The following is an 18,367-nucleotide window of genomic DNA, read 5'->3' as shown; positions in this document are numbered from 1 at the left end:
GAAAAACAAAATGGATTTTGAGGGGGCCAAAAATTATGTACCTGATCTGCCCAAGATAAACATAAACACACAGGGAGCAATGTTCAGGCTTTGCGACCATAAGGAATTTAGGGCTATTAGCATCTCTTAAAGAAAAAAGCTCTCTGGTGACTGGTTTGTCACTTACTTGTTCTGGCTGGTCACTGTTTGCTGTGCCTCCTGCATGGCTGCTTCTAACTTTGTAATTCTATGCTTGTAAAAGGCGATGAGGAGATCTGTTTGTTTCTTCTGGAAACTCCACACCTACGAAGGAAAATGAGACCTTTGACAAACACTCCCATAATTCCTTTCCCCTTACTTCTGGCAACAAAGGGGAACTCATCAACTCATACTTTATTATTCATCATTTTCTTCTGGAGCATCTGGCCTAAGTCATGACTCCCCAGAACTAGACAGCTCAGCACTAGGGAAAATGAAAGCTTTTCATTTCTGGGACAATGGCTTCTTAACATCTTAACAAGAATATTCTGACATAGTAGAAGGGCCCTTTAAAAATATAATCTTTCATCTTGAGCAAGAAGAGTGATACCCAAAAAACTTTTTCAAGCTTAGAATTGGTTCTGATCTGACTTACCAGATTAGTTTGCATTTGACTTATAAGTTTGGAGTCAACTTCCACATTTCAGAGTACTGGTAGCCAGTTTAATTTCCCTAAGATACTCACACACAGTTCCTTGCAGGCTGCTTATGCTGTTACAGTAAAGGGCAAAGAGGCACGGAAGGGGGTTACCTATTCCTGAATTTTATTTCTGGGCATGAACAAATAATTTTATCTTTTGCTTTACTTAACCATTTGATATACTGATATGTGTATCATGGGTTTACCGAATCAGATCAAAAGTTAAGATTTAGAAATGTTTTAGCTTTGTCAGGCTCTACTTTTTTATTTTTACCTTTTTAAAGATTTATTTATTTATTTTTAGACAGAGGGGAGGGGAATGAGAAAGAGAGGGAGAAAAACATCAATATGTGGTTGCCTCTCGCATGCCCCCTACTGGGGACCTGGCCCGCAACTCAGGCATGTGCCCTGACTGGGAAGTGAACCCTCAACCTTTTGTTTTGCAGGACCACCCTCAACCAGCTGAGCCAAACCAGTCAAGGATTGTTTTTTGTTTTTAAACCTGAGATTATTTTGTTAATATGATAATATAGAACAAATAATAATGAAAGTAGTTCTGTCATAACATTAAACACTGTGTGGATATCTCCAAGTGTTAAATATTGTTTTATTGGAATAATGTATAAAACTACCTACTTCTAGACCCAGATTCCTCTCCTGTATCTCCATACTAGAATGAGGTAAGGGTATCTGGTCTTCATGCTCTGGATTCCCACTCATTTTAGAACTGATAGCATGGAACATAATTTTTATTTTATTTCCTGAAGAAAGTATTTTAAAACTTTTCAGTTCTGAATTAGGTCCAGTTAATGGAAAGAAGTTGGAGAAAATAAGGGAGAAACCATTGAAAGATACTGAGAGAAGCACTGTAATGGAAGCAAAGGGGGAGCTCAGTAGTTTATTATGATAAAACATAAGATATTTTGATTCAATGTGGGGATGTGCAATTTACTGTTTCATTTTTAAACAGGGATTTTGGTTGTTTATAAAAGTAATATATATTTTGGAAATGAATACCAGCTTGACTGACTATATTTTTTTTGTTCTAAAGAATGGCCTTCTGCCCTGGCTGGTGTAGCTCAGTGGATTGAGTGCAGGCCTATGAACCAAAGGGTCACTGGTTCAATTCCCAGTTAGGGCACATGCCTGAGTTGTGGGCCAGGTCCCCAGTTTGGGTCACGCAAGAGGCAACCACACATTGATGTTTCTCTCCCTCTCTTTCTCCTTCCCTTCCTCTCTCCCTAAAAATAAATAAATTAAATCTTTTTAAAAATGGCCTTCCTAATTCTTATTTTTAAATATCAGAGGTTTTTTAGTTAAAGATTTATATTCCCATGCAATCTTTTTTTTTAATTTTTAAAGATTTTATTTATTTACTTTTAGAGAGGGAAGGGAGAGAGGGGGGAGAGAAAGGGAGAGAGAGAGAGAGAGAGAGAGAGAGAAACATTAATGTGCAGTTGCTGGGGGCCATGGCCTGCAACCCAGGCATGTACCCTGACTGGGAATTGAACCTGTGATGCCTGGTTCGCAGCCCGTGCTCAATCCACTGAGCTATGCCAGCCAGGGCCCCATGCAATCTTAATGTTTTAAACATTTATTAAAGAGTTGCTAAGTTTTAGAAATTTACTTTAAAGGTATTGCTATCTTGACACTCAAAAACCTATTAGTTCACCTTATATATCCTTTATGAAACTGACTCCTTTGTTCCATAATATGTAAAGGTCTTTTTTTTAAAAAAAATTATTTTAATTGTTGTTCAAGTACAGTTTTCTGTCTTTAAATATTAAACCTCCCTCCCATTTCCACCCGCCCCTTGTTTTTGTCCATGTGTCCTTTATACTTGTTCCCACAAACCCTTCCCCTTTTCTCCTGAAATTCCCTCCCCTCTACCCTCTGGTCACTGTCAGCCTGTTCTCTATTTCAGTGTCTTTGGTTATATTTTGCTTGTTTGTTTGTTTTGTTGATTAGGTTCCTGTTAAAGGTGAGATCATATGGTATTTGTCTTTCACCGCCTGGCTTATTTTGCTTAGCATAATGCTCTCCAGTTCCATCCATGCTGTTGCAGACAGTAGGAGTTCCTTCTTTCTTGCTGCTGCATAGAATTCCATTGTGTAAATGTACCATAGTTTTTGGATCCATTCATTTACTGATGGGCACTTAGGTTTCTTCCAACACTTGCTATTGTAAATTGTGCTGCTATGAACATTGGGGTGCATAAGTTCTTTGGGATTGGTGTTTCAGGGTTCTTAGGATATAATCCTAGCAGTGGAATTGCTGGGTCAAAAGGCAGATCCAGTTTTAGTTTTCTCAGAAAATTCCATATTGTTTTCCATAGTGGTCGTACCAGTCTGCAATCCCACCAACAGTGCACTAGGGTTCCCTTTTCCCCACAACCTTTCCAACACTTGTTTGTTCCTTTGTTTATGATGGCCATTCTGACCGGTGTGAAGTGGTATCTCATTGTGGTTTTAGAGAACCAACTGTATGGGAAAACATATTTGCCAATGATACCTCAGGCAAGGGTTTAATTTCCAAAATATATAACGAACTCACACGACTCCACTCTAAGAAGACAAGCAACCCAATTAAAAAATAAGCAAAGGACTTGAACAGACACTTCTCCAAGGAGGACATACAGAGGATCCAGAGACACATGAAAAGATGCTCAGTATTGATAGCTATCAGAGAGATGCAAATTAAAACCACAAGGAGATACCACTTCACATCAGTCAGGAAGGTCTTTTTTTTTTTTAGATTTTATTTATTTTTAGAGAGAAGGGGAGGGAGGAAGAAAGAGTAAGAGAAACATTGAGATATGTGAGAGAAATATTAATCAAGCTGCCTCCTGCACACCCCCAACTGGGGACCTGGCCCACAACCCAGGCATGTACCCTGACCAGGAATGGAACCGGTGGCCCTTCGGTTCACAGGCTGACACTCAACCCACTGAGCCACACCAGCCAGGGTTGTAAAGGTCTTAGTATTTTAAAATAATATTTCAAGGTAATCATATGGTTGAGAAAAGGAAATTTCTCTTTATAGATATTTTCCTTCCAACTAAAAAAATAAGAAAGGAATAACAAAATTAAAATATCAGCATTTTGCAACTCCTAATGCATTATGGATCTATATAAAATTCATCAATGTTACCATCACACAAAACAAGAGAGGGAAGTCAATGATATACTTCTTGGTGGAATACAACACTACTATAATATATTTTTGCCTCCCACCCCCCTTAATCAAATTATTCTGATTAAGCCTAAATCTATTAACTTACTAAAAACAGAGCACAGATGAGCATGCTAAATGATTCCATGAACAAAATCCACACTGTGAACAACTCTACAGGACAAAAGACAATTTTTTTCAACAATAATAAAAAAGAAATGAAACAAAACTTATAGTTAAAAAAAGAACTTGAGAGACATAAACAACTGAACTATACAGGGGTGGGTAAAAGTAGGTTTACAGTTGTGAGTACATAAAACAGAGTTTATTCTTATATTATTATTTATTAATTATTGTATTATTTACTTGTATTACAACTATAAAACTACTTTTTCCCACCACTGTATAGATCTTACTAAAACCCAAATTCAAACAAAATTTAAAAATTAAGTTTTGTTTGAATTTGCCCTGGCTGGTATGGCTCAGTGGATTGAGTGCAGCCTGCGAACCAAAGGGTCACTGGTTTGATTCCCAGTCAGGGCACATGTCTGAGTTGCGAGTCAGGTCCCCAGTAAAGGGCACATAAGAGGCAACCACACATTGATGTTTCTCTCCCTCTCTTTCTCCCTGCCCTCCCCTCTCTAAAAATAAATAAACAAAATCTTTTAAAAATAAAAATAAAACAATTATGAGACAACTGTGGAAATGTGAATGCTTACTGATTAGTTGATAATATTAGTGAATTATTATTTTAATGTGACATGGTTATTTAAGAAAAGCATCCCAATCTTTTAAAGACGCACTCTGAAATATTTACAGATTGAAATATCTGATTTTGGCTTCAAAATAACCTGTATGGGGTGGTAGTAGGCATAGAGAGAGGAAGACTGGCCATGGGCCAATAATTGGTAAAGCAGGGTGATAGAACTGGAAATGCTAAGATGAATAGTATGTGTCTCTGTCCTTTAGTGGCTCTTCACCATATAGTAGAAGGGATATTCAGACATGTGAACCAATAAATAAAATACAAAGTGATAGGGAGAACAGTAGTATGTATAGAGTATAGAAATAATGATTAAGAGGTAACTATTCAGGCTTTAGAGTGTGGAAGTCAGGCATTCTAGACACACAGTTATGAAACTACATGGCACATAAAAGAAGTGCAAAAAAATTAGTATACTTTACAGATTAGGTAATAAATAACCTACCTAAGAACTTACGCTGGCATGTAAGATGTGAGGCAGTAGTTGTGGATGGGATTGCAGAAGGGACCAGATCATTAAGGGAACTAGGTGTCACCCTCAAGAATCTGAAACTTGGGTGGTGGGAAACCATAAAAGGGTTCCCAAAAGGCAATTTCATGTTCAGATTTGGAATTAAATAGATTATTGCTCTGGCTGGTGTGGTTCAGTGGAATGAGTGCTGGCCTGTGAACCAAAGGGTTGCTGGTTCAATTACCAGTCAGGGCATATGCCTGGGTTTCAGGCCAGGTCAGGTCAGGTCAGTAGGGGGCACTGAAGAGGCAACCACACATTGATGTTTCTCTCCCCGTCTTTCTCCCTCCCTACCCTGGCCTAAAAATAAATAAATAAAATCTTTAAACAAACAAACAAACAAACAAACAAATAATTGTGTTGCTCAGAGAGAATAGATTTGAACGAAAAAAGAACCCTAAAAATGCTACCTTATCAAAAGCAATTGGAGGACTGTTAGGATGTCAGAGGTATCCATTCTGAATGAGAGAGCAACAACAGCTTACTAGGTTGGGGGTTAAGTTTTAGGTTGCATAGTTTGTTATCAAAACAATATTACCTCTCATACTGGCTTAAGATTTTTCAACCTCTTGCTCAGTGGTAATAAAGAACTTGCCCTGGCTGGTGTGGTTCACTGGATTGAGAGCTTGACTAGGAACAAAAGGGTCTCTGGTTCAATTACCAGTCAGGGCACATGCCTGAGTTGCAGGCCAGGTCCTCAGTAGGGGGCGCTTAACGGGCAACCACACATTGATGTTTCCCTCCCTCTCTTTCTCCCTACCTTCCCCTCTCTAAAAATAAATAAATAAAATCTTTTAAAAACCAGTATAAATTAAAAAAAAAAAGAACTCAAGTATACTGTTTCAGAAGTCATAAGTACTAACAGATTAGCTTTTTCCTTTACAGGTAAAATAAATAAAACATTTCTTCAAAACCACCATTGATTATCTCAGTTCTTCAATTTTTTTACTTCAAGCAAGGGATGAAGAATTGGTTGTGTCTGTTGATGAGATCAGTTCTTGACCTGATTTTATTCAAGTGGTATATATGGTAGTTATTCATGTATATGTTAGTAAAACAATAAGATTTCAAAGTCAGCAAACTATTGACCAATGCTACCTGTTCGTTTTTGTAAATAAACTTTTACTGCAACATAGTCATGCCCATGTATTTACATACTGCCCATGGATGCTTCCATGCTACAACAGCAGAGTTGTGTGGCTGCAGTAGAAACTGTATACCCTGCAAAGCCTAAAATATTCTGGCCCTTTTATTTTTATTTGTATTTTTAGATATTTTATTTATTTATTTTAGAGGAGAAGGGAGGGAGAAAGAGAGGGAGAAAAACATCATTGTGAGAGAGAAACATCGATCAGTAATAGAATGGGAGATCTTTTGCTTTGTGGGACAACACCCAACCAATTGAGCCACACTGGTCAGGGCTTTACTGCCCCTTTTAGAAAAAGTTTGTCAAACTCAGCACTGAATTTATGAAAGTCTCTAAATATCCATGTGTGTCTTTTTCTCTGAATTTGTTTGTGCGAATCTATACCTTTCTCTCTTTTTTTATCTTAATCTCTCCTCTTTATTTCCTACTCTATTTATGTCCTATTTTTCTATTTTCCTATTTATATTTATTTAATGGCAAGTTATGTTATTTGTTCTTAATTTTAAAGTTAATGAGCCCAACAGAATGGAAGAAAATGTTTGCAAATCATATATCAGGTAAGAGAATTGTACCTAGAGTATGTAAAGGAATTTTATAACTAATAATAAGACAATCCAATTTAAAAATGAACAAAGGATTTGAATAGACATTAATTTAAAGAAGACACACAGCCCTGGTTGGTGAGGCTCAGTGGATTGAGTGCCAGCCTGGGAACCAAAGGGTCATTGGTTCGATTCCCAGTCAGGGCACATACCTGGGTTGTGGGCCAGGTTCCTAGTAGGGGGTGCACAAGAGGCAACCACATATTGATGTTTCTTGACCTCCTGTTCTTCCTCCCTTCCCCCTCTCTAAAAATAAATAAAATCTTAAAAAATAAATACAATGTCAATAAGCACATGAAAAGATGCTCAATATCATTAGTCATCAGATAAACAGAAATAGAAATCAAAACTGCAATGAGATACCTTCATACCCACTAGGATGGTTATAATTAAAATGTTAAAAACAAGTGTTGGCAAAGATATGGAGAAATTAAGACCCTCATACATGCAAGTAGGTACAGGCACTTGGGAAAAGAGTCTGGCAGTTCCTCAAACAGTTAAACATAGAGTTACCACTTGACTCAGTAAGTCAACTCCTATGTATATATCCAAGAGAAATGAAAATATACATCCACACAAAAACTTGTACACAAATGCTCTTAGCAGCATTATTCCTAATATCCAAAAAGTGGAAACAACCCTAATTTAATCCCTCAACTGATGAATGGATACATAAAACATATTCATCTATATAATGGCATATTATTTGGTCATAAAAAGGAACAAAGTACTAATGAAGTTCCAATACATGCTTATAGCATGGTTGAACCTCGAAAACATTACACTTAGTGAAAGAAGTCAGTCACAAAAAACTACACTTTGTATGATTCCATGTTTATGAAACGTCTAGATTAGGCAAACCTATAGGGACAGAAAGTAAATTACTGATTGCCTAGGGCTGAGGAGGGTAAAGAGTATTTGGGAATTGCCTTCTAACAGGTATGATTTCTTTATGTGGTGATAAAAACCTAAAATTAGGTAGTAATGATTGCACAATTATGTGAATGTACTAAAAACCACTGAACTGCAGTTTAAAGGGGTGAATTTGGTATGCAAACATAAAGCTGTTATTAAAAAACTAGACAGGGTATTTTATACTTCCCTTTTAAAACAATTAAACAATACAAAGTTCTTTTTACCTATCTGGTCTTTCACTATTTTCCTGTATGTTTGTGACCTTTTATAATCTACTATGTGTTTCTCACATTATTCTTTAAGTTAATATAGCTCTTTATAGCTCTCAGAATGCTTTCACAAACATTATTTCATTGCATCTTTGTAAGTGCTAAGATGAGTATAACTGTTTCACATTATATGTGAGGGAGTATGAATGGTCAAACAAAGTACAAGCTAGCAAGCAGTTTACAAGCTAACAGGCAGATTTAGTCCTAATATTTTCTCTCCAATAATTTCCCCATTATTACCACTTTCTCATATTTCATATACATTAAGGGAAAATCTCAATAGAAAGATTATTCTATTCATTCATCCAAAAAGTATTTATTGACTCCTCCTATATTCCTGATACTATGTCAGGAATTAACATATAAGATGAATAAGATTGATATTGTCCCTGTCCTCATAGGAAGATGCACACAAGCAAACAGAAAATTATAATACAATGCAACAACACAGTGTGATACTGTGTGTACTTATCCATGTATATGTTTGGAGACAAAAATGTTCCAGACACACAGAACAGCCTGTACAAAGGCCCAGAAGCAACCAGAAAAAATATTTATATAAATAATTAAAAGAGATCCAGTCTCTATATTATAGATGACATGGGGAGGGGAGAATAAGAGATAAGACTGAAGAAATAAGCAGGGACCAAAGCATGTCCTGCCTTATGGGCCATGTTAAGGGGTTGGATTTATCCTCAGAGCAATGGTTGTATTAAATAATTTTAAATGGAAAAATAAAACAATAATACTTCACTGAAAATAATTTTCTGGCTTTAATGGAGAACTGATACAAAAAGGAAAGACTGGAAGTCAAAAGATCTGTTAGGAAACTACTGCAGTAATCCAGATGAGAAACTATGATGGACTAGACCAAGAGATTGGGGATGAAGTAGTGATTCAAGTATTGATATTTTAGAGAGACAGCATAAACATGATTTAATTATGGACTAGATATACCAAAAGAAGAAAGTAAGAGTGATTCTACATTCTGGCCAAGATGGAGGCATAGGTAGACACACTGTACCTCCTCAAACAACCAAAAGAAAGACAACAACAAATTTAAAAATAAAAAATAACCAAAACTGGCAGAAAATTGAACTGTATGGAAGTCCGACAACTAAGGAGTTAAGGAAGAAATATTCATCCAGATGGGTAGGAGGGGCAGAGATGGGCAGCCAAGGCAGAAAGGACACACCGCAAGGTGGCAGCTGGTAGACTAGAAGATGCAGTGGCTGGGGGACTGAGTGGTCCCACATTTGCATGCAGATAAACTAGGAGGGACAAATGGGGAGCAAGACAGAGTACACAACCCAGGGTTCCAGCTCAGGGAAATAAAGGCTCAAAACCTCTTACTGTTAAAACCTGTGGGAATTGAAGCAGTGGGAGAAACTCCCAGCCTCACAGGAGAGTTAGTTGGAGAGACCCACAGGGTCCTAGAAGGTACAAAAACCAACCCACCTGGGAATCAGCACCAGAAGGACCCAATTTGCTTGTGGGTACAGGAGAAGTGACTGAAAGCTGGTGACAGCCGGATTAGTGGATTGTTCCCTCTCGGACCCCTCCCCCATATACAGCACCACAACACAGCGATGTGGGTTGCCATGTCCTGGCAAATATCTATGGCTCCACCCCTTACTACATAACAGGAGTGCTGAGACAAAAAAAAAAAAATGACCCAAATGAAAGAATAGATCAAAGCTCCAAAAACAGAACTAAGTGATGAGATAGCCTATCAGATGCAGAGTTCAAAACACTGGTAATCAGGTTGCTCACAGAAATGATTGTGTATGGTTACAAAATGAAGGAAGAAGTGAAGGCTCTACAAAGTGAAATAAATAAAAATATATAGGGAGCCCTGGCTGGTATGGCTCAGTGGATTCAGTGCCAGCCTGTGAACAGAAAGGTTGCTGGTTTGATTCCCAGTCAGGGCACATGCCTGGGTTGCAGGCCAGGTCCCCAGTTGGGGGGCATTCAAGAGGCAACCAATCAATGTACCTATTGCACATCAAATGCTTCTCTCCCTCTTTCTTCCTTCCTTAGTCTCTCTCTAAAAATAAATAAATAAAATCTTTTAAAAATAAATAAAAAGAAAAATATATAGGAAAATAACAGCGAAGACAAGAAAACTGGGACTCAAATCAATGATTTGGAACAGAAGGAAGAAATAAACATTCAAGCAGAACACAATGAAGAAACAAGAATTCAAAAAAATGAGGAGAGGCTTAGGAACCTCTGGGACAACTTTAAACTTTCCAACACCTGAAGCATAGGGGGTGCCAGAAGGAGAAGAGGAAGAGCAAGAAATGGAAAACTTATTTAAAAAAATAATGAAGAAAAACTTCCCCAAATCTGGTGAAGGAAATAGATGTGCAAGTCCAGGAAGCTCAGAGAGTCCCAAAGAAGTTGGACCCAAGGAGGAACATGCCAAGACACATCATAATTAAATTACTCAAGATTAAAGATAAAGAGAAAATCTTAAAAGCAGCAAGGGAAAAGGAGACAGTTACCTACAAAGGAGTTCCCATAAGACTCTCGGCTGATTTCTCAAAAGAAAACCTTACAGGCAAGAAGGGGCTGGAAAGAAGTATTCAAAGTCATGAAAGGCAGGGACCTACATTCAAGATTGCTCTATCCAGCAAAGCCATCATTTAGAATGGAAGGACAAATAAAGTGCTTCCCAGATAAGGTCAAGTTAAAGGAGTTCATCATCACCAAGCCCTTATTATATGAAGTGTCAAAGGGACTTATCTAAGAAAAAGAAGATGATCAAAAATATGAATAGTAAAATGACAACAAACTCACAACTATCAACAACTGAACCTAAAAGAACAAAAACAAGAACAAACTAAGCAAATGACTAGAACAGGAATAGAACCAGAGAAATGGAGATCACATGGAGGGTTATTAGGGGAGAAGGAGCAGGGGAGTGGGATAAATGGGGGAAAGGTACATGGAATAAGAAGCATAAATATTAGGTACAAAATAGACAGGGGGAGGTTAAGACTAGTATGGGAAATGGAGAAGCCAAAGAACTTATGTGTACTACTCATGGACATGAACTAAGGTGGGGGAATGCTAGTGGGAGAGGTGTAGGGCACAGGAGAATATAGGGGAGGAAAAAAATGGAACAACTGTAATAGCATAATCAATAAAATATATTTTTAAAAAGAGAGTGACTCTATAGCCCTGGCTAGGTAGCTCAACTGTTTGGAGCATCGTCCCGTACACCAAAAGGTTGTGGGTTTGATTCCAGGTCAGGGCACATAGCTAGATTGCGAGTTCGATTCCCAGGCAACCAATCAATGTTTCTCTCTTACATCAATGTTTCTTTCTCTTTCTCTCTCTCTCTCTCTCTCTCTCCTCTGCCTCTCTCTCCCTTCCTCTCTCTTGAAAAATCAATAAATATATCCTCCAGTGAGGATAAATAAATAAGAATGACTCTATATTTTGGTTTGGTCATTATGTGGATGGTGGTTATCATTCACCATGATATAAACAGAAAGAATAGCTTGTTTTCCTGTGCATATGTGGGGGTGGGCATGGTGAAGGTTGTTAAGAATAGTGAATTCCGTTTGGGACATGTTGAATTAGTGACAATATCAAATTGGCAAATGAATATATATCTCTGAAGAAAGAGAGAGCACTCTCAATCATTTAGCAAAGTTTTATCGAATGCTTCTTATGTGGCAAAAAAAAAAAAAAAAAAAAAATCACTGTCCCTGGCTGACATAGCTCAGTGGATTGAGCACTGGGCTGCAAACCAAAGGGCCGCTGGTTTGATTCGCAGTCAGGGCACATGCCTGGGTTGCAGGCCAGGTCTCCAGTGGGGGGTCAGGTGAGAGGCAACCACACATTAATGTTTCTCTCTCTCTCTTTCTCCCTCCCTTCCTCGCTCTAAAAATAAAGAATTAAAATCTTTTAAAAAATCATTGCTGGGGATACAAAAATGAACAAAACAAAGTTAGTCTCTGCCTCTATGCAGCTTACAATCTATGGAGCAGATAATAAACTTATAATAAATGATACAAAAATATATAATAAATGATATAATAAATAATACTAAAAATGCATATTACCCAAGTGTAATTAAGCAAACAAAAAGGTTGCTATGACAGACAGTAAAGGGGGAGAACTAATTTAGTACTAGTGATCAGTGAAGGCTCCTCTGAGGTGGCATTTGAGATATTTACTGGAGATAATAGATTTGGAAATCATCCATATGTTGATGATAACTGAAGCATGGGAGTAGATGAGATTACCCATGTAGAGTATAAAAAAATAAAGAAAGTATCTAGTATAGAACTCTGAGAAATATAACTACTTAAGAGATAGAGGAAGAGGAGCGCAAACAGAAAACAGAAATTGGTGATGGTAGTCGAAGAAAAAATAGTTCAAGGAGTAGAGAGTGGGCCTCAAATACTGCTGAGAAATCAAAAGCAGTAAGAACAACAACAAAAAGATTCCATTGGAATTGATATCAAGGAGGCTGTTAATGTTCTTGCAAGATCAGTTTTAGTGAGACAATCTGAAGCCAGGCTGCTAAGGGTTGAGGAAAAGTTTGGGAGGTGAAGACGACTGAGTATAGACACACGCCCATCACTGCACTCCAATGCCATCCTCTTTCTCAGGACTCTACTCAACATGCTCTTGTGAGGGTCACCACCAATCCTCATGTTACCAAATCCAGTTAGCCTTCCTTTGCTTTCATCTTCATCTCTCAGTAGTATTTGACCCAGCTGGTTATTTCTTCCTTCTTGAAACATTTCCTTTCTTCATTTCTGTCATACCACACTCTCCTGTTTCCCCCTCTCTCTCTTTGCTGCTCTTTGCTAACTTCTCCTCTACCTAATCATTAGACATCAAAGGGACTCTTTCCTGGGTAATCTCATCTAGTCCCAAGGCTTTACAAACTATATCCTGATGAGTTCCATACCTATATCTCTATTTCTAACCTATGTCCTGAGCTACAGAATAGTAAATTTATCTGCCTTTGTGATTTCTCCTCCTGGATTTCTAACAAGCATTTTAACCTAATAACATCCAAAATGGCATTCCCCCAAAATGGTCTTCTTAGTCTTGGTAAAGGGTACAGTCATCCCACTTAACTGTTTAAGACAAAAACCCAGACATCTTGCTTGATGCTTCTCTTTTTTTCATTTTCCACAGCTCTCCTTCCACAGCTGTTCTACTAGTTCTTCCTAGAAAACATATCTCATATTAACTACCCTTCTCCATTTATGTTGCCACCACATTGGCCCAAGCATTCTTGCTTAGTTTTCTCCCATAGTCTCATAACTGGTCTTCTTGCTTCTACTTTTAACTTCTCTCTGGTCCGTTCTCCATTCAGCAGCCAAATTCTCTTTGAAAATTATATATCAGATAACGCCATTTCCTTGCTTAAAACCTACTACATTTAGAGGAAACTCTAAAGTCCTTACCATGGCCTCCAAGTCCCTATACTATAAGCCTCTTTTTCTGACCTTACCTTGAATTATTCCTCTCTCCCACCCTTACAGCCTTACATGTGCATTCATTCATTTAACAAACATTTCTTCTGTACCTAATTTGTTCCAGGTACCTAGTTAGGCAGTGGGCAATACAAATATGTTACCTGCCTTTCAAAGTTTCAGTCCAGTGAGAGAAAAAGACACATGAACAAAAAAATCAGAACACCTTTGCAGAGTTAAGAGCAAGGTGGGACAAAGGAATGAGTAAAAATATGCCTACAGGAATCAAAGAAGGCGTTAACAAAGAAGGAACAATTACTGGCATGCATTTGAAATATGGCTAGTTGTGGATAAGAGTGCGTGCATGCAGTCTATGACCTTGGAAAGGAAGAAAGCTAAAAGATCCATATGGAGCTCTCCAATCCCTAAATACAGATGGATCATTTTTGTTTGTTTGTTTAGAGAGATGGGAAGTGAGGGAGAAAGACAGAGAGAGAGGAACATCATGTGTGAGAGAAACATTAATCATTTGCCTCTTGCATACCCCTAACCAGGGACCTGGTCTGCAACCCAGGCATGTGCCTTGACTGGGAATTGAACCAGTGACCTTTTGGTTCACAGGCTGGCACTCAACCTAATGAGCCTTATCAGCCAGGGCTGGTTAGATAGTTTTATCTAGAGGTGAGTAAAGAATTCAAATGAGCAGCTTAATCAACTATTGGCCACAGAATAGAACAGCAGAAAAATGACCTTGTTAAGTCATTACAGAGATTGAAGATGATTAAAACATAAATGGATATTTAGATCAATACTCATTCATTTATTCCACATTTTTTGAGTATCTACTACATATTATAACCTCTGAAGAGCTATGTATATAACAATAAGCAAACCAACCAAATCTCTGCCTTTGTGGACTTTACTACATTTCAGTGCCAGATTCAGGCACTAAACAAATACAGAATGTTAGAGATAAGAGCTATGATGAAAAATAAAGCAAGACAAGTAGAGAGTGTTGAGGCTATTATCTGAGATAGGAGAGTCAGAAAAGGTTTGACTGAGAAAGGAAAATTTGAGCAGAAGCCTGAATGAGGCAGCCTAGGTGTTACTTGGATCAGCTATTCAACTCCACAGATTAGGAAAACACATTTTCAGACATTGCTGACTTCATCAAACTAGCCCTTTTCTAAAGTGATGATTAACTGACCCTTTCCACTTTTTTATCTTGATTATTTAACCATGTATAATTGGTCCCATGATTAGGTAGGTTGATTCAGACTGTATAATTTCTCTATTAATAATTAACTAATCCTGGGTTTAGTTATTAACCAAAGGTCTGCTCCTTCTCTTGTTCATGTGACCTTGTTTACATTTTTCCTTCAGCCTCAGCTGGATTTTATCTCCCCATAATGTTAAATAGTACCTAAAATATGATGTTTCACCCCAGCAGCTAAAGGCAGGATGCAGCCAAAGTCTCAATTCCCCTTCCTCTATCACCAGAGTCAGCATTGAGGAGTGAAACCAAATTAAAATTAAATCTACCATATTCAGCCAGAAGATGACTAAGGCTCCTCTTCACATTTAGGAAAGGGATACTTTCCTAAGAATGAGAAGTGAGAGTAGAAGGAGAACAGCAATAAAAACCTCCAGAAACACGCCAAGATAGGAATCCACTGAGACTGTGAAATAATCTCAGGGGAGAACTGGAGTGGAAGGGAAAGACCAAAGCCTTTACAACTTGGGAGCTCTCTCAAACAGTTGTCCTGTCTTCTGTCGTGTATGTGTTTCTACATTCCTATTGCTCCTGGCCAAGTCAATGGTATGTCAACACATGATGATGCACCAGGAAAAGAAAAATATTTCTCTAAAATTCAGGTGACCAATTATGAATACTAAATGAAAAATTAAATCTATATGCATTACTAAGAAATATTATTGAAAAGTGAGAATGGGAAACAAGAAATCCATTCTTGAACTTTAAGCAAAAGGTTGAGAGACCACTAACTTCATTGTTTGCAGGGTCAGGCTTATATATAGGGTTTGGCACAAATAATGCCCCTTTTTATTACAAAGTCATAAGCATGTAACTCTGTAACATAATAATATCACACTCAAGCACATCACATAACATTTCAGGTGAAATGTTCAAATTAAAACTATAAATGATTACACCTATATTATTGCCCTACCAACCTCACACTGTCAAGCACGTTACTTCTGCCAGACCTTGTATTCAAATCAATTTTTAAAAGATTCATTAATCTGCACAGAAAAATAATAAAGCTCCCTAGAACTTCCTTTATTCTTATAAATTACTTAACAGAACTAGGAAGTACAAGGCAAGATGTCAGATACATAATGGTTTTTACAGCCTTTCACAGACTCTGGGTCAGTAAAAAGTTAACTGTTGAGAAAAGTTAACTGCTAAGCTGGAAACTGAGGATATGGTCAACACGGACCCCAAGACCATGCAGGATCTCACCTCAGTGGTGCAGACACTCCTGCAACAGATGCAAGATACATTTCAACCATGTCTGGCCAGATCACTGGAAGAAATGGCGGTGAGAGTAGTTGCATTGATGCTCCTGGAGAAAAACACCGCAGACCTCATGACACAGGCTGGGAGGGAGGTGGAAGGTGGAAACAAAACGCCTGCTACACAGAAGAGCTGAAGGTTGCTAATTTACACCAAAATCTGGAACATTGTTTTTATAAGCCAAAAAAAGACAAAATGACTTTTGGCCACTAATTACTATGCACAGGCAGGTTTTATATTGTAAAGTGTGTGCTCTTCTTATCACACTCTATGTAGTTAGTTGAGAGAGTGATTCCCCCCACCCCCAGTTTCTTGAACATGGTAACTTCCCATCCTGGATCTTGGTTAGTTGTGCTATTAAATGTTAAACACTAAAACTAAATTTTATGTGGTTCCTGCATAAAATTATTAACTTTTTTAGTGAGAAAAAAAGTTAACTTTTGAGTTTTATATCATCAGTGAAAAGAGCAAACTGAGAAGTCCATTCTGTCCACTGTGTATGTGCAGTCTAAATAGAACCTTTGGTAAAGAAATAAGATGCAGTTTCAACTTGCCTGGAGAATCAGAGTTTTTTCACTTTTGCTTCTCATACCTGAGAGATGTGACTAAAATGCTGCAAAGCTGTCTCCACGGGGCTTTTGAAGTACATCTTTTCCTGAGGTTTCAGCTATGAAGAGAGTAACAGAAACATTGAGTATATCCACATTTAGGAAAGGGATACTTTCCTAAGAATTTCACTGATGGAATGAAATAAAATACTCCCCAATATGGCAAAGGATGTACCACCCCTTCCAAAGCACCTGGTTCTACTTGCTTGTGCTGAGAGAGCAGAGCGATCACCACTGCTCTAGGAGCTGCAGACTATACTATCCTTATTATCCTAACCCTGGGCTTCTGTAACAGCAGCCACAAATAATTCTCCTATCTGTTGTTTACTCTATTTTTTTTTTTTTACAATTGCTATCAGCGAGTCCTTTCTTTCCTTTTTTCTCTTCTTTCTTTTCTTTTTTTTTCCCATTTTTTAAAATATATTTTATTGATTATGCTATTACAGTTGTCCCATTTTCCCCCTTCACTCCCCTCCACCCTATACACCCTCTCCCACCCACATTCCCCCCTTTAGTTCATGTCCATGTGTCATACTTACAAGTTCTTTAGCTTCTACATTTCCCATACTATCCTTACCCTCCCCCTATCTACTTTCAACCTACAAATCTATGCTACTTATTCTCTGTACCTTTTCCCCGTCTCTCCTCCTCCCACTCCCCTGTTGCTAACCCTCCATGTAATCTCCATTTCTGTGGTTCTGTTCCTGTTCTAGTTGTTTGCTTAGTTTCTTTTGGTTTTGCTTTAGGTGTGGTTGTTAATAATTGTGAGTTTGCTGTCCTTTTACTATACATGTTTTTTCTGTATCTTCTTTTCTTAGATAAGTCCTTTTAACATTTCATAAAACAAGGGCTTGGCGATGATGAACTCCTTTAACTTGACCTTATCTGAGAAGCACTTTATCTGCCCTTCCATTCTAAATGAAAGCTTTGCTGGATTGAGTAATCTGGGATATAGGTCCTTGTCTTTCATGACTTGGAATATTTCTTTCCAGCCCCTTCTTGCCTGTAAGGTCCCTTTTGAGAAATCAGCTGACAGTCTGATGGGAACTCCTTTGTAGGTTACTGTCCCCTTATCTCTTGCTGCTTCTAGGATTCTCTCCTTCATTTTTACCTTGGCTAATGTAATTATGATGTGTCTTGGTGTGTTTCTTCTTGGGTCCAACTTCTTTGGGGCTCTCTGAGCTTCCTGTATTTCCTGGTAGTCTATTTCCTTTGCCAGAATGGGGAAGTTCTCCTTTATTATTTCTTCAAATACATTTTCAATCTGTTGCTCTACCTCTTCCCCTTCTAGTACCCCTATAATTCGGATGTTGGGACGTTTAAAGATGTCCTGGAGGTTCCTCAGCTTCTCCTCATTTTTCTGAATTCTTGTTTCTTCATTATTTCCTGTTTGGTTTCTTTTTTCTTCCTTCTGGTCCATTCTGTTGCTTTGAGTCCCAGTTTCCTTGTCATCACTGTTGGTTCTCTGTGCATCTTCCTTCATCTCTTTTATGGTAACCTGCATTTTTTCATGTAATTTGCACCCAAAATCAACCAATTCTGTGAGCTTCCTGATCACCAGTGTTTTGAACTGTGCATCTGATAGGTTAGCTATTTCTTGGCCGCTCAAAAGGGTGAGTTCTGGGGCACTGATTTGTTCTTCTATTTGAGCCATCGCTCGCTCTTTTTTTTCCCCGGTCTGGTTGCTCTTGTTACAGTGAGGGGCGGAGCTTTAGGTGTTCACCAGGGCTGGGCACCCCA

General features: G+C 38.1%; 1 protein-coding gene across 2 annotated transcripts in view; it reads right to left on the bottom strand.

The window, feature by feature from the left end:
- The window catches only part of RNF212B (ring finger protein 212B), a 36,472-nt gene that overhangs the window by 14,728 nt on the left and 3,377 nt on the right, over positions 1–18,367 (bottom strand). For both annotated transcript variants that reach the window (XM_045841235.1, XM_045841233.1), the window contains exons 3-4: positions 16,612–16,686; positions 167–282 (exon numbers count right to left, since the gene is read on the bottom strand). In XM_045841235.1, the coding sequence (XP_045697191.1) occupies positions 167–282; positions 16,612–16,686 (191 nt within the window). The remainder of the gene's footprint in view (positions 1–166; positions 283–16,611; positions 16,687–18,367) is intronic.

Source organism: Phyllostomus hastatus, unplaced genomic scaffold (assembly GCF_019186645.2).
Source record: "Phyllostomus hastatus isolate PE091 unplaced genomic scaffold, TTU_PhHast_1.1 phas_contig_348, whole genome shotgun sequence".
NCBI lineage: Eukaryota > Metazoa > Chordata > Mammalia > Chiroptera > Phyllostomidae > Phyllostomus > Phyllostomus hastatus.
This window is presented reverse-complemented; position numbering and strand designations above follow the sequence as displayed.